This window comes from Ictidomys tridecemlineatus, chromosome Y (assembly GCF_052094955.1).
Source record: "Ictidomys tridecemlineatus isolate mIctTri1 chromosome Y, mIctTri1.hap1, whole genome shotgun sequence".
Lineage (NCBI taxonomy): Eukaryota > Metazoa > Chordata > Mammalia > Rodentia > Sciuridae > Ictidomys > Ictidomys tridecemlineatus.
In genome coordinates, this window is record NC_135494.1 from 17,338,472 (window position 1) to 17,362,068 (window position 23,597).

The 23,597-nt window shown below is 49.1% G+C and overlaps 1 protein-coding gene across 1 annotated transcript in view; it reads left to right on the forward strand.

Moving 5' to 3' along the window:
- Window positions 1-23,597, forward strand: part of LOC144371882 (mitotic spindle assembly checkpoint protein MAD1-like) — a 238,895-nt gene that overhangs the window by 192,598 nt on the left and 22,700 nt on the right. The window contains 1 exon segment of the mRNA XM_078035192.1: window positions 5,446-5,502. Coding sequence (XP_077891318.1) covers window positions 5,446-5,502 — 57 coding nt within the window.

The following is a 23,597-nucleotide window of genomic DNA, read 5'->3' on the forward strand; positions in this document are numbered from 1 at the left end:
TCCAGATCTGCAGTCAAGAAACAGATGTGTGTACCCCCCAGTATCTTGGTCTGAGAGGTGGGCTCTGGGCATCAGGTAGAAGAGTGCCACTGGATGGTGGGGTTCAGAGGCCCTCATGGGAGTGGGGCTGCTGCTTCCCTCCACTCTCTGCCTCCGCCCCGGCCCACTCATTTCTTCTTTTGTCTCTAGGCTTCCCGTCCTCCCTACTTTTAGCTCTCATGTCTGTCTGATTGCTCTGCTCTGTCCTTCTCGTCCCACCCCATCCTTCACCCAGGCTCCTGTTTGCTTTAATTTGGGGTCAGCAGGCTTTTTGTTGGCTTGTGCCCACCAGTGTGCCCTTGGGGCCTGTGTGAGTGCTTGAGGGCACAGGGCTCATGTTCACAGATGGGCAAGTGCAGGCTCCAAGCCTGGCAGCCACGGGGAATTCACTTCCCCTCCTCTCAGTGCTCACATAGCCTACTTTGCTTCCTCCGTCTGCTCTAATGTGGGCAAAAACATTTCAGTAAAACAAACTGGAAATGTCGAGCTGGGAGAATCCCAGTAGCCCGTCTCTGGTGAGGTTGGTGCTGTTCTGCATGGGTTTTATTTATTCCATTTATAAAACAGCTGCAGAAGTTGGTAGCAGATGTCATGAGTCCTCTGTCGATAGAGCTATAAATATAAGTTTGTGGCACCTTCATTCCACTCATCGGCCTGATCTGCGTTTCCAGTTTATTTAATTAAAACAGATTACAGTGCTGCTGGCTGTGAGGCGTGTTGTGTGGAAATATCCCAATTTCAGATTGCAGCGGAGCTGGAATAATTTCTGACTTCCAGCTTAGAAAAATCAGACCATTCCCTCTCTTCTTTTCCTCCCCATTACTTCTGTGGGGCTCAGATGGCACTGCCCTCGCAAAGGACTTTCCTTTCTCCTGAGTGTGTTTATTTACTGCTCTGCTGTGTGAAGAGCTAGAGAAGGTCACACCGTGAAAAGCAGGGACGAAGCATGATGGGAAACCTTGAAACGGTGAGAGGGCGAGCCAAGGAAAAAACACCTGATCTCCAGGCTGAGAGCTGTCTGTGTTTGAGCACAACTAGGAACTTGGGGACAGGTTGAAAGCACTGGTCCTCAGCACGTAGCGGAAGGCTCCAGCACACTGGGACAGAGGCATGTGCCAGGAGGTGAGCCTCGTGGGTAAAGGAAGTCTTTCTTCCTTCCCACTGGTGGAGCGTGATTCTCCACACCGCCTTTCAGCAAGGACACCTGCTGTGCCTTAGCCAAGTTCTCACATACATTCTTTTTAATTCTAAAAACAACCCCATGAGATAGGGATGGTATGCCCATCTTATAGATGGAACAATAAGATTCTGACAGCTGAGCTCATCAGATTTTGTGGAAATTACCATTGGTTGAGTATGACATTGTTGACAGGAAGAAACATCGGAATTTGAATTCTGGTTGTGTGGCTTTAAATTCAGTCTCCCCAGCAGCAATTCTCAGACTTGGGCTTGCATCAGCATCCCTACAGGGCTGGTCAGAACACTAGACCCTCCCTCTGACTCAGAGCATGAGGACTGGGGCCTGTGATCCTGTGCTTCTAACAAATTCCTGGTAATGCTGGGGAGCCAACCCAGGCCCACACCTTCGACCCAGTGCCCTGCAGAATCGTTAACATTGAGCTGAATGTGCTAGGGTATTCTGGGGCAGGGTTCATGTCCTCCACCTCAGCAAAGCCCACTCCTGCCCACTAAGTTTCCAGACTGGCAGCCTGTACCCTAACCAGGCTCTGCAGACCATGCACCTGGCCATGGAGCTGCCTGCTTGGGAGTCAGCTCGCTCTTCAGCCAGTGGAAGCTAACTGTCTTCTAGCCACCATTCATAGGCAAGAGTACTTCTGCATCCATAGCCATAACCCAAGGCCACTGTCTTGCAGAGAAGGCACTCGGCCTCAAACGAGACCTGATTCTATGGCCTAGAAAGATCTCTCAGGATGGCTAGCTTGTCACATTTTGTCATAGGTCTGTGTCAGCTAGACCAGGAAAGTGGGCGGCCTGTGGCTTGAGTTTCATCAAGCCCCTCCTGTGTTAACTGTGACCTTGGGGAGATCTACCTGCATGGGCTACAGCCTCTACGTGGGGCTTACTCTGCTCTCAGGGTCCTTCCAGCCAGCCATCTTGTGATTGGACAGAAGCTGTTGCCAGCCCCCATCAGGGCTTTGAGGTGTCCTGTCCCAGCTTGCGTCCTCCTGCAGGTTCTCTTGCCACGTCCTGGGCCTGCTGCGTGCTAGCAGGGGTGCGAGATCATCAGGAGCCACTTCACACTTGAGTGAGGATAAAAATAGCCCTGTTGAGGTCCTGGCACAGCATCCACGTGTCACAAATGATGCGTGTGTCTAGGGCTCGTGTCCGAGCACACACAGCACCCCATCATGGCTATGTGTGTTCCTGCAGTGGATGCTGTACTGGCAATGTGCCACCTTTGCCACACGGTCCCTGAAGACAACACCTTCATACTGAGACCTGCCTTGTCAGTTGTCCCTGAGATAGCTCTTCACCTCTCCAGAGAATAAACAGGGGCTGCCGTGGGGACTCCAGCACCCCACTCTAGGGCCTCAGCCTCCCTGTCAGTTGCAGCCTTAAGGTCAGGTCTAGCTTTCTTCATGGTGGTGATATCTTGGGCAGAGCAGAAGCTTTCTCAGCTTGAGTGGAATGAACATAACCGATGGCCATCAACACCAGGCCACTGGCTCAGATGTGCACATCAGCTGTGGCATTCAGGGAACAGCTGGTGGGCAAGATACCTTGGTGGGGTTTTTCTGCTTAGAAGGCAGCCTGGTCCTAGCAGGAAGTTTTAAGGAGAAGGCAGCAGCAGATGGACTGTGTGGCCAGCTTCATTTCCTGAGGTCATTGCAGAGGCAGCAAGAAGAAGGCACACTGATGCCCCTAAGAGCATGGAGGAGATACTGTGGAGCTGAGCCCAGCTCCCACTGTCTCTGCTGACTCCCCACCACATCAGGAACAGCATTGCTAAAGTTACTGCACATGAGCTTGGGGAGAAGAGCCTCCCCTGTCTGCCCTTTCCTGGTGACTGCTGCTATATGTCTGTCTAAGGTGAGAGGGTCCTTATTGCACAGACCCTACAGGGCTGTTGGGGTGATGGTCTTGAACCTGTTGTTCAAGTGCCTCAGGTGAACGAGATTCAGGACCTTAGGAAGGATCTAGTCACTATCCAGATGTGGACAAGCTGAGTGACAGGGCCTCCACTGTGGAGCAGACAGGGCCTGGTTGGGCCCATGTTTTCTTCCCCCCAGTAGGTGCCTTTCACCCTGCTGCTTGCCCAGGCCACATGCTCAGGAGGCCTCTTTGCCAGAAGTGCTTGACTGAGCCACAAGATGTGACATATCGCCCAGTGCTCATCACATATGTACATAGCACATTCACAGATGTCTGGTTCTGGTTGACTGTCCTACCGAGGCACAGCTCTGTCTGGAGTTGGTAGTAATCGATGGGACATGTCTGTTGATTTGGGGGAGCTTTCTGGGTTCCTGCTGATGCTGGTACTTGAGCAGGCACTGTTTGTCTCTCAGATGCGGGCACTGTAGTCAGAAAAGGCAGCTGCTGCTCACCATCTTTCAGTGGCCAGTGGACAGAGGTAGGGTGGTCAAAGCATGTGTAATAGTTGCTTTGAATATATATTTGGGTGGAATTACTGACTTATAGGTTATGCAGATTTAAACTTTAAGACCAAATTGTTTTCCCAATAGTTTTCCTTCCCCATGTCCACAGACAAGACTCCATTGACTTACGTCCTTTCCACTTCTAGTATTGTAACTAGGAGTTCTGAATTTTGCAGTTTTTGTGTCTCCTTGTTGGTCCTGATTTACATTTTCCTCATTACTGCCCATGTTAATTGCCTTCCAGTGCACGCCGTCATATGTTTCCTGTTCTGGGAAGTGTGCATCTTGCCCGCTTTTTTGTCGCATAGCTTATGTTTTTGTATTGCTTTGTAGATGTTTGGAGTGTGGTGGGGGTGTCAGCATCTGCTGTGCTTCCCTTGCCCAAGAAACAGCAGCCTCCTCCTCTGGGCAGAGTGGAAGAGTTGTGCACCGAGAACAGGCCCCGGGACTTTGGCCCCCAGCTCCCCTGCCCTGGTCACTGACCACTGATCAGGCTTGCGGTGGGATTTGGCTTCTAGGCTTCAGTTTTCCTTCTTTGCCAGGATTGTGAAGACGTGGCTAACAGCAGTCAGGAGTCGCCATGCTGGGAGCCTCCATAGGTGCTCGGCTGCCCTCCCTGTCTGCAGGTGCCTCTCGAGGAGGAGGTCCAGTTGGTGCTACCTCCTGAAGGTGGCTACCCAGGAGTCAAATTGGAGGGATGGTTCCTCTAGCCTTTTAGCCTTTTGCAGAACTTCCAGCACAAGGAGTCTGCCTTTCTGGGGTGGGCTTTCTCCCTGGCTCTGTGAAGATGACCATAGTTGTATGTGGTCGAGTCACTTTATGGTGGCTTTAGAGACAGAGCCCATGCTGTTAGCTTTAGGGCAGGGGATGTTCCCTTGCCGGCATCCTCCCTTTCTCCATGTGTTGCTTCCTGTCCACTAGAGGCAGCCTGGACAGTGCCTGTGGGGGCTGTGATCTATTCTCACTATGTGATCTTACCCTGACCTGAGGACATGGCCAGTGAAGAGGCCACGTGTGTCTCTGGAGGCCAACCATGCCCATAGGGCTGGGTCCCTGTGCTGCCACTCTGGGATTAGTCTGTGCTTCTTCCCAGGTGGCCTCAGGAACTGCTGCTGGGCCTCACATAGACAGCTTCTCGTTGCTAGATTGCTTCAGCAGGTTCTAGGCAGCCTCAGGGATGCTGGTCTTGGCTGGAGTCGGAGCTGGTGATGTCAGCCCCACAGCTACGGCAGACATGGTGCCTTCGTGCTCATAGGCTCTTGGTCAAGAGGAGTACAGCTCAGGCCCAGTACAGCCACCCTTGGCTCATCTGGTCAAGAACTCCCTGCTTCTTTGCTTGGCCTTTCCATGGCCCACTCAGAACAGGCTATCTGGAGTTTTAGGTTTGTGTGGCATGTAGCCTATCAGCACAGCTACATCAGTCAGTTTCTCTAGAATGTGCATGTGCCAGAGGGAGGTGGATGGTTTCCTCCATCAACTGAGGGCACTGAGCACCCCATGCCAAGTGTCTCCTATCTCCATGCATAACCCAGCAGCAGGGTTTGGGACAGATTTTGGGTGTCATGTTACCAGACTATTCACTCGGTTACATTCATCAAACAAGAATCCTGTCCTGTCTGCAGGGGCAATCAACCCTGGCTGACCTGGTCTGCTGCCTGCTGCCCAACTCCCAGCCCTGCTGGCCCAGCAGGGAGAGGAGGCTGCAGTGAAGGTGGGAGAGGGTCCTTGCTGCAGCCCTGGGAGGGAGTGCTCACACACAGCCTCTGACCATCCTGGTCTTATTTTGCAGGCCCAGTTGACGCAGGCTCTGGAGGAACTGGGAGGCCAGAAACAGAGAGCTGACATGGTGAGTCCTGAAATGGTGCTCAGCTGTCACTGTGTGGCAAAGGGCCGCCCACAATTTACTGCTTTGATCCTGGGTCTAGAGTCCTATCCCTGTCAGGGCTTGTCCTGCAGGCATGCGTCCTTCCCTGTCTTTGGAAATGGTGTGGAGAATGGAAGAGTGGTGTGATGGAAAGTGAGTTCCAGTTGTGCCAGTAGCAGACTGCTGGCCTCTGCTGGGTAGCTCCCACTGCCCCACATGTGCAGCAGGCGCTGAAGGACGCGTGATGCCAGAGATGCTCAGGTGAGCCATGAGGAGATGCAGTGGGGGCTGGGCTCCTGCTGGCCCTAGCAGCACAGGTGGGGTTGGCCCCAGAGAGGTCTGGTTGAGTCCCTGCTGGGCAGAAGCCCAGATATGGGGCTGAGCAGAGCGGAGACGCCTGTGGGAAGCTGTGCGGAGTCTTGGCATGTTCGCTGTCCACTCAGCAAGTACTAAAGGACAGTCTTGGCTTCTCTGGGGATGCAGCAGCCAGCAGCACAGGCTCCTGCCCTCCTGGCTCACAGTGGAGGGTTCCAACTGTGACTGCGCAGAGAATAAACAGCAAGATCTGAGCTGCTAGTGAAGACAGGACTGCAGGGAAAGGGAGAGGGGGCCAGGGCCGAGGGGCAGGGGATTAGGATGGTGATAGGATGATGGTGGAGGGCCATGGAAAGCAGGGCTGGCTTCGCTGTAGGGAAAATGGCACAGGTGCTGTAGAGAACCTGAGGACCTGCGCCAGGTTTAAGTGGAGTCCTGTGCCCTGGGTGGTGTTTCTATCCTGGAGCAAGTGTGAAGCTGGAGGGAACCAGAGCGGAGCCTGTTTCTGGGCACTCCTGCATCCTGGCCTCGTATCCAGGCAGAAGCTGTGAGCCAGGGCTCCGAGGGGGCACTTTTGTTTCAAGTCCTGGAGAAGGAAGTGTTTCCTGGGAGAGAGGCTCCTTCCCAGACCCTATCAGGAGAAGCCATGAGGGGAGAAGGCTGTCCCTTGGAGATCCCCAGAAGCGCCATCCAGGGCAGGTAGGGCTGGTTTTTCGGAAGTGAATGTGGATAGCAGCACTTAGGTAACAGCCCTGAAGCCTCAGGAGGTCAACTGTAGAGGGACAGCAAGGGGTCCTGGGAGGACTCCTTGCCCTCATGGTGGATGGTGCAGTAGCACGCTGCTGTGCTGAGGCAGCCTTCCAGGAGGGCCAGGGTGGGGCTGCAGGCCAACCACATCTGGGTGCCAGTGAGGAGGCAGGTGGCAGGCCGCAGCACAGCTCAGTGTCAGGAGCATCATTCTTACCACCTCTTCTGAAACCTCCCGCATCCACTCTGGCTGCTGCTGCACTGCAGTTCATAGTCTGCGGCATCCTCCGAACTCTGGCTGCCAGGTTTCAGCATCATGGTGGGCAGCTCTACCCCCTCTTCTTTGGCCTGTGGACATTCCACACTTTGTCCTCAATAACTGAGTCCTCCAGGCAGTTCAACAAGGGCCTGTTTTGCGTTGACTTTGAGGAAGCCAGGGTTGAGGTAGGGGCCGGGTGTTCCTTGAGGACTGGTGCATCCATTTACTGAGCCCCAGGGAGACCCTGATGTTCTGTGTGTCAACATGCATGGTTTCCTTGGTGTTGACCTGAATTGAAATGAGCCCAAGGGCCTTGTTTTCATAATGTGCACGAGGCCAAGAGGAATTAGAAATGAGTTGTGCTAAGCACATGCCAGGCCTGTGGCTTTATGACTAAGCAGCTGGCTGGTCACTCACTGCTGCCCTTGAATTTGGACCCTCTATTTTTCCTCAGGAGCAGGAGTGCCTTAACCCTGACCCCTGCCCTCCCCTGTTTCCATGTGGCTTTGGAGAAACTGCTAACCCTGGGTCTCTTCTCAGGGAGGTGAGAAGATAGAAGCTTCTTGGGCCCTTAGGCCAGAGTGGGCATGGGCAGCCCCTGTGGCACAGGTGCTGCAGGTCTCCTCCATGAGCAGGCTCTGCACCTTGCACCGGGCATGTCCCTGGGGTGCAGGTGGACAGGGTACAGGTTCCTCATGTGGGTTTCCTTCAGATGAATGTTGACCGCAGGTTTTTCTCTCTGCCTCTGACTGCCCAGACCTCAGCTTGTTTCTTCTTGTTTATTTTACTTCTCTCTCCTTCTTTCTAGTTAAAAGGAAAATAAGACATAGCAGTGCCTGGGGGCCAGGGGAACAGCATCTGCTCTTACCTCTGACCTTCCCACCAGCGCACCTGGGGCCAAGGGGTATCTGCTGCTAAGTCAGCCCTCATGCTGCCCTTGGGGAGGCTGGGCGGGGAGGCAGGGGAGAAACCCAGGGCCTGGCCATCTGTGTTCAGATCCTGACTCTGCCACTGTTTCCTGTGGGCTGTGTGACTGGCCCCAGGCTCCTCTCCAGCAGGAACTGTCTGTCCTCACTGAGCCTGCTAGGTGGTTTCCCCTGAGCCACAGACCCCAGGCTAGGCAGCCCCATCCTGTGGGGCTATTCTCCATGGGAACGTGCTTTATTTGTGCCAGCTGTTAGGGGAGTCTCTGGTCATGAGTGTTACTATGGCTAGTCCTACTGAAACTCAAATTGACTTTTCAGTTTTAATTATTTTAGTAGCCCCGTGTAGCAGGTGGCCCCAGATTGCCCAGGCTGCCTGGGTGATCCCAACAGGACATTCTGTGCCCTTCCTCTCTAGGCGCCTCTCAGCGAGGCCATGTGGGATGCTCTCTCCACCCTCCCACTTCCTGCGCTCCCGGGTCCCTTTGCTGCTGGCTTGCTCTGCTCCTTTTGTGGATTTAGCTTGTGTTCCCAGCCTTGTTCTTTTGTTCTGACTTGTGGTCTCTTCTGTGCTGGCTCCCAGGGGATGAGGCTGACATCTCTGGCTGGCTCCTCCTCCTCTGGGGAGAAAAGTCCAGAGCAGAGGGGCCATGGGAACCACAGTGGGGCAGGGGGACAGAGCTATCGACCTCAAGGCCACCCCTTCCATCCTGCTTGCCTTGGGTCTGAGGCCACAGCCATGGGCTCTGCAGAGTGGACTCCAGGTCTCATTCCCCTGGCTAAACCAGAACCCCTCACTCCTGGAATTTGAAGTAGAATACATACCAGAGTGCTGCTGCCATACCCACAGGACCAGCTCTTCATCCAGAGATGGGCATGGATAAAGGCAGCCAGAGTTCACTGTGCCACCAGCTCTGCCTCTAAGGCCCCCATTCCCTATGGCAGAGATGGCTTTTGGGGTACTATCTGGCACCTTGGGCCCTCAACAGTGGGGTCAGGTGGCCCATCTGGAGAACTCCTTACGCAAGGTGTCCAAGGCTGCTGGGGGAGGCAGCCCTACCTCCATGTCTGCAGCCCCTCTCTCAGCGCATCTGCCAGGAGGAAAAGGAGAACTTTAAACATCTCTAGCTAATTGCAGATGACAAGAAAAAGGCAGTTTGACTTCCCATTATTAACCAGCAAACCATACTAATTAGTGAACATAAGTACAGTTCATGCTTTTTTCTTTAAGTGCAATTAATATCACAAGGAAAGAAGTCCTGGGCCACAGTCCTGTCACTAACACACCTCATCCTAATTAGATATGGCTAGTGGTGGCTGAAGAGATGAAAGTTTTCATCACAACTATAAAAAGTCCTCAAATATTTTATATACTTGAGAGAGTAAGGATTGAGAGTTTATTTTCTGGTTTAAGAGGCATGACACCCCTCACAGCTTGATGTAAATAAGCATCTGTTTCTCTCAGTTTCCAGTCTCCCCCAGTGGGGTTCTTCTTTGGCTCCTACTCCTCACTCCTCACTCCCACAAGAGCTCTGAGGTAGGTGAGTCTGTCCCAGGAAAGTGCTGTGGCTGCAGCAGAGCCAGGGCTCAACCAGCCCTCCCGTCACCCTAGTCTGCTCCCTCCACAGTCACCTTCATGTACGGAGGCTGCTTGCCCTGGGTAGAGAGTGTTCTACAGAGGGTCCCATGTCTGGGACCTCCAGTAAGGCAGCCCTGTGTCTTGTGTGAAGGCCCCGGGCATCGGGCCCTCATGTGCAGGAGTGTGCCGTCTCTGGAGTCCACTTGGTTTCTTGGAGCCTCAGGCTTCTTGTTATGTGCAAGGAAGAGCTGGACTCATCCTAGGTGGCCTTGCTGGTACACTGTCCTCCTTGGTGCTGATGCCAGGTTGGATCTTGGACCAGAAGCAAGCTGGTTCTTCAGTGTTTGTGACTGTTACCTGTCCATCACGATTCTGCTCTTGTCACAACCTGCCAGCTCGGCCCCCACCGCCCAGCCAGTAACTGTGAGCCCTTCCTGGTAGGGAGACTGGCAGAGCAGTTACTCTATGCGAAGGTCCTGCTTGTGACTGGGCACCAGGCTGGAGAAAATTGATGTTGGTGAGCTCTAGAGGAGAACTGACTGCAGGATGGATGGGTGACACTGAAGGCTAAGGGCTGTCCCCTGGTTTGGGCAGCCAGTTCACTTTATGCCACACAAAGTGTGTCCCAAGTGAGTCTGGAGAAAGGTTTGAAGTCTGAGTCTCTGGCCTCCTTCCACTGGCCTCCCTCCCATCCTCGGAGTGCCCGTTTCACACCTAGAGCCTCTCACGTGCACACAGGAGCAGCCCTCCCTGCAGTGTGGCCACAGGCAGGCACTTTGCTTGCTGAGTTTCTATTTATTTTAATTTTTATTTTTTTAAGTATGACATAGAATCGTTGTTTTCATTTTATTCTTAGCTTTATTTTATTTTTAATTGTTGTTTGTTTAATTAGTTATACATGACAGTAGAATGCATTTATGCACTTTGATATATCATGCACAAATGGGGGATAATTTCTCATTTTTCCTATTATACATGTTGTAGCTCCCTGAACGTTCACTGCCTCGTCCCCAAATTGGAGGGAGAGGAAGTTCCTTGGATGTCTGGCAAATCTGCCTGAATGTGTGCGTTTGAAAAGACCCAGGCCTCTTAGTGCAGCATTGCTGGGGGTGACCGTAGCCTGGTCCTCATTGGGCGCCATGGAGCTGGCACAGGGCTCTCTTCCTGTGCCCATTAGTCTGACTTCTGCCTTTAGTCTTATTTCTGGCATACATGTCAAGGCTCCTCGGTGCGAGGGAGGACTTTTACAGACTGAGGCAGACAACAGGTTCCCTTTAAGCACCTCTTGCATTCAGGCTAAACTTACCTGATGCAGTATTTACCAAGTGCCTCTTCTGGATCTCACTCTGAAGGTTCAGGGAGGCTGTGACTGTGTCTCAGGACTGTCTCCCTGCTATAACAAAAATGCCACACATTGGGTGGCTTAAAGAAATATAAGGCTGGCAGTTTTGGAGGCTGGATATCCAAGGTTAAGTGTCTGGTGAAGCTCCTCCCTGGTTCTCGCTGTTGCTTAGTATGTTGAGAGGGGTGATCAAGCTCCTGGGCCCCTTCCTTGAGGGCACTGGTCACCCTTCAGGATCTTATCATCTCCCAGAGGTTCCTCCTGAGACTACCGCCCTGGGTGAGATTTTAGCACGTGGATTTGGGACGTAGACAAGCAGTCTGGCATGTTCTCATCTTGAGTGTGGCCAGCCTGTGTCTTCACCTAGTCCTTGCCACCTGGCAAGGGCGTACCCATACACACTCCCTCTTGCGCTGACCCCCAGCCCCTTGCCTGCTCTGAGTAGCCCTCTTCTCACACTTCTCGTGCTGTCCCTTCTCCTGGAATGTGCTCAGTGTTGCAGAGCCCAGTTGTCCCTTCAGGTGAAGATGTACTTCGCCATCCCTCTTCCCTGCTAGTCCCTCCCTTCATGCAGACATGCTCTTTTTTTTTTAATTGGTTGTTCACAACATTACAAAGCTCTTGACATATCATATTTCATACATTAGATTGAAGTGGGTTATGAACTCCCAATTTTACCCCAAATGCAGATTGCAGAATCACGTCGGTTACACATCCACAATTTTACATAATGCCCTATTAGTAATTATTGTATTCTGCTACCTTTCCTATCCCCTACTATCCCCCCTCCCCTTCCCTCACGTATTCTCTCTCTACCCCATCTACTGTAATTCATTTCTCTCCTTGTTTATTTTCCCATTCCCCTCACAACCTCTTATATGTAATTTTATATAGCAACGAGGGTCTCCCTTCATTTCCATGCAATTTCCCTTTTCTCTCCCTTTCCCTCCCATCTCATGTCTCTGTTTAATGTTAGTCTTTTCTTCCTGCTCTTCCTCCCTGCTCTGTTCATAGTTGCTCTCATTATATCAAAGAAGACATTTGGTATTTGTTTTTTAGGGATTGACTAGCTTCACTAAGCATAATCTGCTCTAGTGCCATCCATTTTCCTGCAAATTCCATGATTTTGTCATTTTTTAGTGCTGCATGATGTTCCATGGTGTATAAATGCCACATTTTTTTTTATCCATTCATCTATTGAAGAGTATCTGGGTTGGTTCCACAGTCTAGCTATTGTGAATTGTGCTGCTATGAACATCAATGTGGCAGTATCCCTGTAGCATGCTCTTTTAAGATCTTCAGGGAATAGTCCGAGAAGGGCAATAGCAGGGTGAAATGGTGGTTCCATTCCCAGCTTTCCCATGAATCTCCATACTGCTTTCCAAATTGGCCGCACCAATTTGCAGTCCAATCAGCAATGTACAAGTGTACCCTTTTCTCCACATCCTCGCCAGCACTTGTTGTTTGACTTCATAGTGGCTGCCAGTCTTACTGGAGTGAAATGGTATCTTAGGGTGGTTTTGATTTGCATTTCTCTGACTGCTAGAGATGGTGAGCATTTTTTCATGTACTTGTTGATTGATTGTATATCCTCCTCTGAGAAGTGTCTGTCTGTTCAGGTCCTTGGCCCATTTGTTGATTGGGTTATTTGTTGTCTTATTGTCTAATTTTTTGAGTTCTTTGTATACTCTGGATATTAGGGCTCTATCTGAAGTGTGAGGAGTAAAAATTTGTTCCCAGGATGTAGGCTCCCTATTTACCTCTCTTATTGTTTCTCTTGCTGAGAAAAAACTTTTTAGTTTAAGTAAGTCCCATTTGTTGATTCTTGTTATTAACTCTTGTGCTATGGGTGTCCTATTAAGGAATTTGGAGCCCGACCCCACAATATGTAGATCAGAGCCAACTTTTTCTTCTATCAGACGCAGAGTCTCTGATTTGATGTCAAGGTCCTTGATCCATTTTGAGTTAACTTTTGTGCATGGCGAGAGAAAGGGATTCAGTTTCATTTTGTTGCATATGGATTTCCAGTTTTCCCAACACCATTTGTTGAAGATGCTATCCTTCCTCCATTGCATGCTTTTAGCCCCTTTATCAAATATAAGATAGTTGTAACTTTGTGGATTAGTCTCTGTGTCCTCTATTCTATACCATTGGTCCACCCGCCTGTTTTGGTACCAGTACCATGCTGTTTTTGTCTATTACTCTGTAATATAGTTTGAAATCTGATATCGCTATACCGCCTGATTCACACTCCTGCTTAGAATTGCTTTTGCTATTCTGGGTCTTTTATTTTTCCATATGAATTTCATGATTGCTTTATCTATTTCTACAAGAAATGTCATTGGGATTTTGATTGGCATTGCATTAAACCTATAGAGAACTTTTGGTAATATCGCCATTTTGATAATGTTAGTTCTGCCTATCCATGAACAGGGTATATTTTTCCATCTTCTAAGATCTTCTTCTACTTCTCTCTTTAGGGTTCTGTAGTTTTCATTGTATAAATCTTTCACCTCTTTTGTTAGGTTGATTCCCAACTATTTTATTTTTTTTGAGGGTATTGTGAATGGAGTGTTTTTCCTCATTTCCGTTTCAGAAGTTTTGTCGCTGATATACAGAAATGCCTTTGATTTATGCGTGTTGATTTTATATCCTGCCACTTTGCTGAATTCATTTATTAGTTCTAGTAGTTTCTTTTTTTAAATTTTTTTTTAAAAAGATAGAGTGAGAGGAGAGAGAGAGAGAGAATTTTTAATATTTATTTATTTTTTTAGTTCTCGGCAGACACAACATCTTTGTTTGTATGTGGTGCTGAGGATCTAACCCGGGCCGCATGCATTCCAGGCGAGCGCGCTACCGCTTGAGCCACATCCCCATCCCTGAGTTCTAGTAGTTTCTCTGTAGACCCTTTTGGGTCTTCTAGGTATAGAATCATGTCATCCGCAAATAGTGGTAATTTAAGTTCTTCTTTTCCTATTTTTATGCCTTTAATCTCTTTTGTCTGTCTAATTGCTCTGGCTAGTATTTCAAGGACTAAATTAAATAGAAGTGGTGAGAGAGGGCATCCCTGTCTTGTTCCAGATTTTAGAGGGAATGCCTTCAACTTTTCTCCATTCAGAATGATGCTAGCCTGAGGCTTAGCATAGACAGCTTTTACAATGTCAAGGTAAGTTCCTGTTCTCCCTAGTTTTTCTAATGTTTTGAACATAAAGGGATGCTGTACTTTGTCGAATGCTTTCTCTGCATCTATCGAGATGATCATATGGTTCTTATCTTTAAGTCTATTGATGTGGTGAATAACATTTATTGATTTCCATATATTGAACCATCCTTGCATCCCAGAGATGAATCCTACTTGATCATGGTGCACAATTTTTTTGATGCAGACACCCTTTTTTCATACTGCCTTTGTGGGACATGATTGTCATCACCACCACCATCATCTCACCATCGCATTTTCCTAGGCACAGTGATCTTAGGGTAGCCAGTGTTTGCTGCTGCACATTTTGTTCCAGTCACATACTCAGTGCTCTGTGTGGCTTATTTTACCATGACCCTCCTGGCAAACCCGTAAGTTGGTCAAATTGTGGTTCCAATTATTCCGAGGAGGGAACAGGCTCAGTGAGGACTGTGATGTGCCCATGTTTACATAGTTAGGAGATAGCCTGCTGGATCTCAGTCCCAGTTGCCTCCAAACCCTGGTAACCCTGTACTGCAGCCATGAGGTGCCATTTCCAAGTGTCCTGTGAGCTCCACAGAAATGGGGGATCTAGTAGAACTCAGCCTCCGAGCACGGGCCAGGGCCAGGCCAGCAGCTGACTGATTAGATGTGGACATTTAGGAGCAGGTTGTCCATGCACCTCTGTCTCTTCCCATCAGGTCAGCAAAGGTCCAAGACCCTGTCACCTTGCAAGGGTGCACTTTAGAAACAGTAGTCTGAAGTTGTTACCTTAGCCCAGAAAATAAGTTTCCAGTGGCTTAATTTCTGGGCCTTAGCCATAGAAGGTAGGTGGATCCCCACTCACCTTCAGAAAAGTAGAAGAAGAGTTCCCTTGTGGAAGGAGCCCTGCTGCCAGGACATAGATTCTGAGTGGCAGAGCCCTATGCTGTGTGTGGTGTCTATTCTGTGAGACCTTTCTGTGGTTTTCTTTTGCAGAATCGCCCTAGGCATCCTCATGGTTTCTCTTTCAAGTGAACTTCAGAGTCAGCTTCCCAGGGTTCCTAGAAACCCTGTTGGAATTGTGTAACCCATGGGCTGACTCCCATGAGGTCTTTGCAGTATGGACACCTCATGTGCTTCTTCCCCATGTTGGCCTCTCTGTCCTTCCCTCCACCTGGAGGTTCTTGCCCCTCTGTTAGGTGTACTTCTGGTGTGTGTCCCTTGGCAGATGCACTCCCAGGTGTTTGTAGTTCCTTTTGCTGGCAGGTTGCTTGTTTATAACCCCTGCTGGGCTTAGGGGAGGGAGAGGAGAGAGGAGGAGAAGGTGTATGCTTTAGCAGAAAGAACCCCTGTGGATTCTACCAGACAAAAGGTAAAAAGATTTAGTCTATAATCACAAAAAGAAGAATTGGTTAATTTATCTTTAGAAAGCTGGGAGTAATTCCACCAAGGGGCGGGTCTTGCCCTCATCCTAGTTCTAGGTACTCAGTGCTTTGTGATTTCAACTCTGGGCACCTTTGGTGGCGCTCTCTGCTCATCTCTTTTCCAGCTACCAGTTTCATGCTGTGTCAGCCTTCAGCACTTCTCTGCTATGCTGCCCAAGCCCCCAGGCCCCTCACTCACTGTCCTGAGCTCCCTCTTGGGGTGGAGTGTCTCGAAGAGGGCAGGTGACCCTGCCTGGTGCAGGAGCAGTTCTCCTTTCTCTGAAGAGCCTGCCCTGCCAGCTTTTCCAGAGTCACTTGCCTTCGTTCCTGAGCCCTGCCAGCAGCTCCTCCCGGGCACGTCTTGCCCTCCACACTGCTCCGCAGTCCCAGTGTTGCTTGATCCTTGTGCACCTGGGCTTTCCCTCCAACCAGGGAGCATGGGGCCATGTGGATGCCTGTGTCAACTGCCACTAAGCTCCAGAGAGCCCTTGCCAGGGTAACCTATGCATGCAAGGTCTTCCAAGGACATGGAGCCTCCGGATTAGAGCAACTGCTTGGTGGGGAAGCTCCTTTCCATAGGGGCTTTCATGTTCAGTTGCTTCTCCTAGGTAGATTTCATTGTCCTGCATCCAGCAGGCAGGAAGTTAGCTGCAGACCCTCGCTTCTTACCTGCTGTTCTAGGGAGGAGGCACCTCATTGATTCTGGTCAAGCATCAGAGTCAGTGGAAGCACATGTGCACCGACTTCACTCATCAGGCCCTGGAGCCATTGTTCTTCGAGGGCGGATGGGGTGGCAGGAACCCCCTTAAAGCCTGTTGGCACTCCTCCATGTGCCAGGTAGCACTGCTTCTAGACATGCACTGCTGTTGATTTTATTCTGTTTCACCTCTCAGTACTGGCTTCCTCCAAGTCTCGACGGCTCTGCCTTCTGCTGCCCTAGAGCAGAGGCACAGTTGGCTCAGGACTTATCTGTCAGTGGCCATGTACCTACCCCAGACCTTCCAACGCTGACAGTACAGCACTATCCATCCCTTTGGAGCTTAGTCACTCTGCTCTGCAGAGGCCTCCTCCCTAGGGTGGCACCAAGGACCACTTCAGAGCAACGAGCTGGCTGTCCCGGGTGGAAACTATTGGGTTCTAGCGGGGCTTCTTTTTCTGACAAGCAGTTATTTCCCAGCTCAGGGACTGGCTGTGCTTAGCTGGTGGTGTCTGTGTGAGCTGTCACTGGCTATACAGCCTCTTGTAGCCCATGTCTCCCTCCAAGCTGGAATGGAAATGGTAGCGAGGGCTTAATTTAAGATCCCTCCCTCACCTTACCAAGAAGCAGAAGCCTCTCCAGAGACCCTCCTGGTGATGGGCTGGACGTAGAGCAGGATGGTGGCCTCTGGGCAAGGTTCCCATCCTGATCTCAAAATCACCTCTTGGAGACATGAGCCATTTCTTCCCAGATTGTGCCCTAGGGAGCCCGTTGTGGCCTCAGGGCCTTCTAAGACCCAGCACTCGGTGTCGCCAACACTCCAGTGGTATTTATCACAGATGAAGACTCACATATGTCGTCGAGTTCCCTATTCAATGGTCTTGGCATCCTTGTTAAAAAGCAACTGAGTCAGGCACAGTGGTGCATGCCTATAATCCCAGCGACTCAGGAGGCTGAGTCACGAAGATCGCAAGTTCATGTGACACTGCATGGGTGTGTGCACATGGAAGAGCAATGCTGCCTCTGGTGCCCAGCAGTGGTCACGTTAATTAGAATTGCTGTTGAGTGTGGGGGAGCAAGTTGCCCAGCTTTTCCACTGGTTATTACTTTGTGGAATTAGGTAAGGCCTCTGGGATCAAACCATGCATCCTCTCAAATTAAACTGGAATACACAGTCTCTATTTAAAGATTTTGCCATGTGGGGGAGGCAGCCATGAGCACTATTAGCATTAAAGTTCCATGAAGCTTTGGGGCTAAGGGCACAGCTGGCAGGCTAGGCCTGCGCAGAGAGGAGGGACCTATGGACAGGAGCACCAGGCAGGTTTAGGGCACTGGGCTATCATGACCTAGGGAGGCTCCTGGGCTCTGTGCTGGTGTGGGCAGCTCTCACAGGAGTCCATTCCTGGTTCTGCTGCAGTCTGGGTTTTATGCCATCTGCTTGGAAAGCTCCACCTTAAAGTGTTAGCTGTTTCCTGCTTTGGGTATCTGGACTGTCCTGGCCTTGGCCCCACTCTCTACTCCTCTCCTAGAAAAACTGCAGTTGTCCTACCTGAAATTCAGTTGTTTTCATCTTATTTGCATGTACCTTTGGATTGTGTAAATCAGATTCAAAATCTGGTCTGTAAGATCAACCAAATTGATAAACCCTTAGCCAAAGCAATCAGGAAAGAAAGTGGGAAGACAGAAAGTACCATATCAGGAGTGAGAGAACTAACACTCATTTTATGGTTTGTTTTTTTGTTTGTTTGTTTTCAGATTGGAGCCATCCTAGTGGGTGTGAAGTGGTATCTTATGGCTTTGATTTGCACCTCCCTGGTGGTCAGCGTGTGCCTCCATGCCCGGCTCCATTGCCCATTTTTAAACTGGGCCATCTTTTTGTTGATGAGTTGCAGGAGTTCTTTGTACATTCTGAATACTAAATCTTTGTCAGGGTTATGATTTTCAAATACCTGATCCCTATCTGTAATGTGTCTTTTTATTCTCTTGATAAAATGCTTTGGTTATACAGAAAGTTTTAGTTTTGATGAAGTCTTATTTTATCATTTTTTTTCAGTGCCATATCTTAATAAGTCATTGCCTGATCCAAAGTTAGGAGGATTTACTCCTATGTTTCCTTCTAAAGAGTTTTGTAATTTTACCTTTTACATATAGGTTTTAATCCATTTTGAGTTAATTTTTTAATATGGTGTGAGGTAGGGGATCTAACTTGATTCTTTGTATGTGGATGTTCAGTAGCCTCAAAACCATTTGTGAAGAGACTCTTCTTTCCCTGTTCAGTGGTCTTGGCATCCTTGTTAAAAAGCAACTGAGTCAGGCACAGTGGTGTATGCCTGTAATCCCAGCGACTCAGGAGCCTGAGGCATGAAGATCGCAAGTTCAAGGCCAGCCTCAGCAACTTAGTGAGGGCCTTAGCAACTTAGTCAGACCTTGTCTCAAAATATAAAAAAGGCTGGGGATATGGTTCAGTAGTTAAGTACCCCTTGATTCAATTTCTGTGTTATGGTTTAGGTCTGAGGTGTCCCCCTAAAACTCACATGTGAGACAATGCAAGAAGGTTCAGAGGAGAAATGGTTGGATGGTAGGAGTCTTAACCTCATCAGTGATTTGATTCACCTATAGGGATTAATTGAAGTGGTAGGTGTGGCTGGAGGAGGTGGGAGTTGGGATATGGCTACAGGGTATATATTTCATATCTGGAGAGTGGAGTCTTTCTCTGCTTCTTGATCACCGTGATGGGAGTTCCTTCCCTGTACCACCCTCTCCCGCCATGATGTTTAGCCTCACCTCCAGCCATGAGGAATGGAGCTGGCCTTCTGTGGACTAAGACCTCTGAAACTGTGAGCCCTCAAATAAACTTTTCCTCCTCTATAGTTGTTCTGGTCAGATCCTTTAGTCAACAGCAGTGAAAAAGCTGACTAAAACATTCTGGTACCAAAAAACCAAAACAAAACAAAATCAAGTGATCGATCATAGGTATTTAGGTTTATTTTGGGACTCAGTTCTGTTCTGTTTATCTTTCCTTATTCTATTGCCGGATTGTTTTAATCACTGTAGCTTTGTACTAAGTTGGGGAAAATCTGTCAACTTTATGTTCTTTCCTTTAAGATTGTCTTGGCTATTGAGGGTCTCTTGCAGTTCCACATGAATTTTAGGATAAGTGTCCCCCCCCAATTTCTGGAAAAAAAAAAGTTTTCATTTGGGATTTTGACTGGGGTTGCATTGAATCTGTATGTAACTTTGGGGAATCTTACTGTCTTAACAGTAATAGTGTTCTAACCTGTGAGCATGAGCACAGAAAGTCTTTACTTATATTGAGGTTTTCTTTTAATTCCTTTCAGCAATGTTTTATAGTTCATAGCATTACAAGTCTTTCACCCTCTTACTTAAACATACTTGTATTTTATTCTCTTTGGTAATATTAAAAATGGAATTGTTTTCTTAATTTCCCTTTTGATTTGTTCATTGCTAGTCCATAGAAATGCCTCTGGATTTTTTTATGTTAATCTTGTATTTTACAGTTTTGCTAAATTCATTTATTAGTTCTAATAGATTTAATTTTAGAGGTTTTTTTTGTTTTTTTTTTTAACATGTGAGATTAATGTTATCTATAAGTAGTTTTTACAGTTTGAATGCCTTTTTTTTTTTTTTTTGCCAGTGACCCTAACTGGATTTCAGAACAGTGCTGCATAACCATGGTAAAAATGAACATCCTTTTCTTGATCCTGATCTCAAGAGAAAACTATCAGTCAGTTTTTCATCATTAAATATGCTGTTAGCCATGTGTGCTCATCTTTGTCCTTTAACATGTTATGGAAGTTCCTTTCTATTCCTACTCATTGAGTACTTTTATCTTCAAAATGCATTGGATTTTGTCAAATGCCTTTTCTGCCCAGTTGCCCAGCCCAGCCCTTTATTTAAAATAAATAAATAAAAATTTGTAGTTGGATAGCATGCCTTTATTTAATTTATTTATTTTTATGTGGTGCTGAGGATCAAACCTAGTACCAGGCAAGCGCTGAGTTTCTTTTTCCATGGAGTAGTCTAGTTGGACTGGAAAACTCTGACATGTGGATCTCCATCTTCTCTATGACTTGTTCTTGTGTGTGACTTGGCCTGGCAGGGTATCCCTCGATCCTGTTGGCCCCAGCATCCCCCTTGAGAATGAGTAAGTTGTAATGTCCCCTTCCTTGCCTCCTGCACCTGCAGTATTAGGGGTAGCAACATCTGTACTGGTCCTAAGTGTGAGTAAAGAGGAGAGTGATCTATATGTACTGTGTGTGTCAGTGTATGGACTTGGGCACAAGGTCACCAGGATTCATGGCAACGTCCCCTGCGCCTGTGGGGCCACTGCACTGCAGCCACTCTCAGGACTGCTGGCTGAGTGGGTTCTGCGGGAGCTGCCGACACTTGCACCTCCTGCCATCCACACAGGTTTCTGCAGTGATGAGTAGCTCGTGGCTGAGTTCTGAACAAAAAGAACTGGTACTTCCTCAGCACGACTACAGCTGCTGCTCTGAAGAATGTGCTGATACTAACAGTGCACAAGAACATATTTTGTGATTTTTACCAAAGGCGATGTTTCTCGGGCTAGTCTCAGATAATTATAAATAGCTTTGGCACCAGTGTGAATGTTGGCAGGACGTTCAAAAGTTGTGCTTAGTGCAAGAAAGGTCTTCCTTCCTCAGGTATGTCCAGTGCATTACGGGTGGACTGCTTGGAAGTGCCAGTGGAGACCCTTTCTTGTCTGAGTGAAGCGCTGTCCTGTGAGCCCCTGTGTCAGCGCATGCAGGTTTAGGGTTGTTAGGAAGGCTGCCGTGTGGAGCAGGCTGGGTAAGTGCTGAGTGCTGTCATTCCAGCTATTTCCACAAACTGTGCTCTTCAGCTTTTTGGCCATTGTCCTGATTGACATTTTTCTCATCCATATGGTAATGGTTTGGTCTGGGTCAGGAGTGAGCAGACTTTGGCCCACAGGCCAAACCCAGCCTGATGCAATTTCTGTAAGTAAAATTTTCTTGGAACTTAGCTGTACTGGTTCACTAGCAGCTTGTGCACTGCATGAGCAGAGACCATGTAGTCTGCAAGGTGGAATCCATAGGCCCTTTCCTGCAGAAGCTGTCTGACCATGGTCTAGGTGATACATACAAGTGGCAACACCTTCAGTTTCGGGTTTGATGTCAACTGTAAGCCTGGGATCTTGTGTCTGAAACTAGAGCCAGAGTCCTGCCACCTCTACTGAGGCTTCCTGAATAGGGCCCCTAGCCTGACAAGACATAGCATAATGTGGCGGGGTCTGGGTCCCCCAAGACCTGGCTCTTGGTAGACCCAAGAGGAGCTCAAGAGGCAGCACTTGTCGCTGTTGCCCTGCACACACCCAGGCCCATTCTTGCCCAAACAGAAGCTATCAGTTGAAACCAGAGTTTGGGATGAAACTAGATTCTTCGCTTCTGCTAGGGTGGGTGGGGTCTGCATAAGCTGAGGGCCTCTGTAGCTGAGAAATGGGTTGCAGTTCTTAAATGGTGGGCTCTGCCCTCCAGTGTTACAGCAGACCTCAGCAGCTCACCACCAATTTCTTTATGAGTTCTTGTCTCACATATTTGAAGAATGAAATCCACTGATGAGGATGAGTGCAGATAAGAGTAGGATTTATTCAAGTCTGAGTAGAAACAGAACTTCCAAAGAGTGAGAGGGGACCCTAAAGTAGTTGCTGCTTGCATGTGCTAGTCAAGGGGTTTATATAGCACTTGGGTCAACGTAATTAGTCCAAATTAATGTTATTCAGTGTTTGGAAAAGTATCAATGCTACTGGTTAGCCCTGCAATCCCATTCGGGTCTGACCCACTTCTGTTTTCCCTGCCACTCATGGGGAAGAGGAAGGTCAAGGTCGGCAAACCATGAATGCACAGGCTTTCTGGGCTGTGGTGCTATGTGGTGCAGGTGTCTGCACTGTGCCTGGGCTGGGGCACCACAAGATGACAGGTCATCATGTCCTGGCTTGCTGTGCTCTGATGTGGCGGTCTCTGCAGGGCCACAACCCATGCTTTCCACCTGTGCTCCTGCTTACCTGGGCCACCATTCTGCAGCTCCACCATTGCTTTATTACCAGTTTTTGGTGGAGATTAATGAGCAGGCTAAATGACTTGGTGGCTAGGGGGGGCCATAGCAGAGGGATACCTTTGCTTCATCCCGGTTTATGAAACAGGTGCCCAGGGGAGACAAGGGACCCTGCTAATGGCCCCTCCCTGCAGCGTGGTCAGAAACCACAGAATAGGCCATGATTATGAGGCTACCCACCCCCAGTTACATCTGTCCACGCTGGAGGCAGAGAGGCAAGGTGGTGAACTGGCTCCAGGAGCCCATCATCCCCCAGACACAGCTCGAGGAGTTTCCTCATGGTATTCTGCTGCTGGGAAGCAGCATAGGAGGCACGCCATGTGCAACTCCATGGGCCACCCGAGTGTATCCATGCTGCAGCCTTCGTGGTAGTGTGTGTGCTGTTAGGTTCTGCCCATGCTGGGAATGTGTATGTTTCGTGTTTACTTATGTTTTGGCAAACAACATATGAACTTGGTGCAAAGTGAAGAGAGGGGAGAAACAGGAATAAGTGGTCTTCTGCTAGCCCCTGTCCTCCAGGGTGTTTGGCAGATAGGTTCGTTTGCTGGCCTCTTCAACTTGCTGTCTGACTTCTTCCATAAGCAGCCCTGTGATAAGACTCTTGGGCCCGTTTTAGGGAATAGACAAAGCAGAAGCCCAGAAAGTTCTCTGTAATTTGCATCTGGGTGAATGGTGGGCCAGGTCTCCATTTCTCCGTGACTTCACTTTTTCTGTCATTTTCAGAACAGCCTGTCTAGGCTCGCTGAGCTCTCCCTGGGGACGGGCATGTTCCTTCAGCGGGTCCTGAAGACCTGTATCCTGTGTGGCTGCTGGCAGGGACATAGTGGTGGGTGAGGAGCCCTAGTGGTGGAGCACATGGGTGCCTGGTTTCAAAGCCTGGTCAGCCTCCCTCTCCCCTGCCAGCCAACCTGGGTCAACTCCTGCTCCTGAGTCAGAGCTTTCAGCACGACGTAGCCCCTGGTGTAGTCCCCAAGGTGCTTGAGCCCAACTTACTGAGGGACTTGCTGCTACCACATTGGTCACTGCCCCAGGGCTGCAATTGCCAGCTCTTTTCCACGGGCCCGTGATTCATTTGGACCAGGCACTGTTGGGAATCATGCCTCTTAATCTAGAAGAGCCTGTCAGAGAAAGGAATATCAATTTGTATATTAGCCTCAGAGATTGCAGTTGGGCAGCACAAGCCCTCTCTTTAGGAGATTAAATTTGAGTGGAACAGGAGACATTCAGGGTAATGTGCACAAATTGCTCTTTGGCCATGGCAGGCAGTGAGCCCCTGCCCCTGTGCCCTGCCTACTGTGTCCATGCTCACCTGGTGGCCTGTGCTCAGGCCCAGCCTGTTAAAAACCTAAGAATATCGCTTCTTTGGGGTCTTTGGCAGGGAGGAGAGCTTCAGTGTGGGGCTGTTTGGTTCTAAGGCATTTGGCAGAGTCTCTCAGAAGGCACAATCCAATTAGTCCTTGTGTTCACTCTTCTTTTAAACCGACTCTAAACACAAGTTTTTCTCAGTGAAGTATGAAATA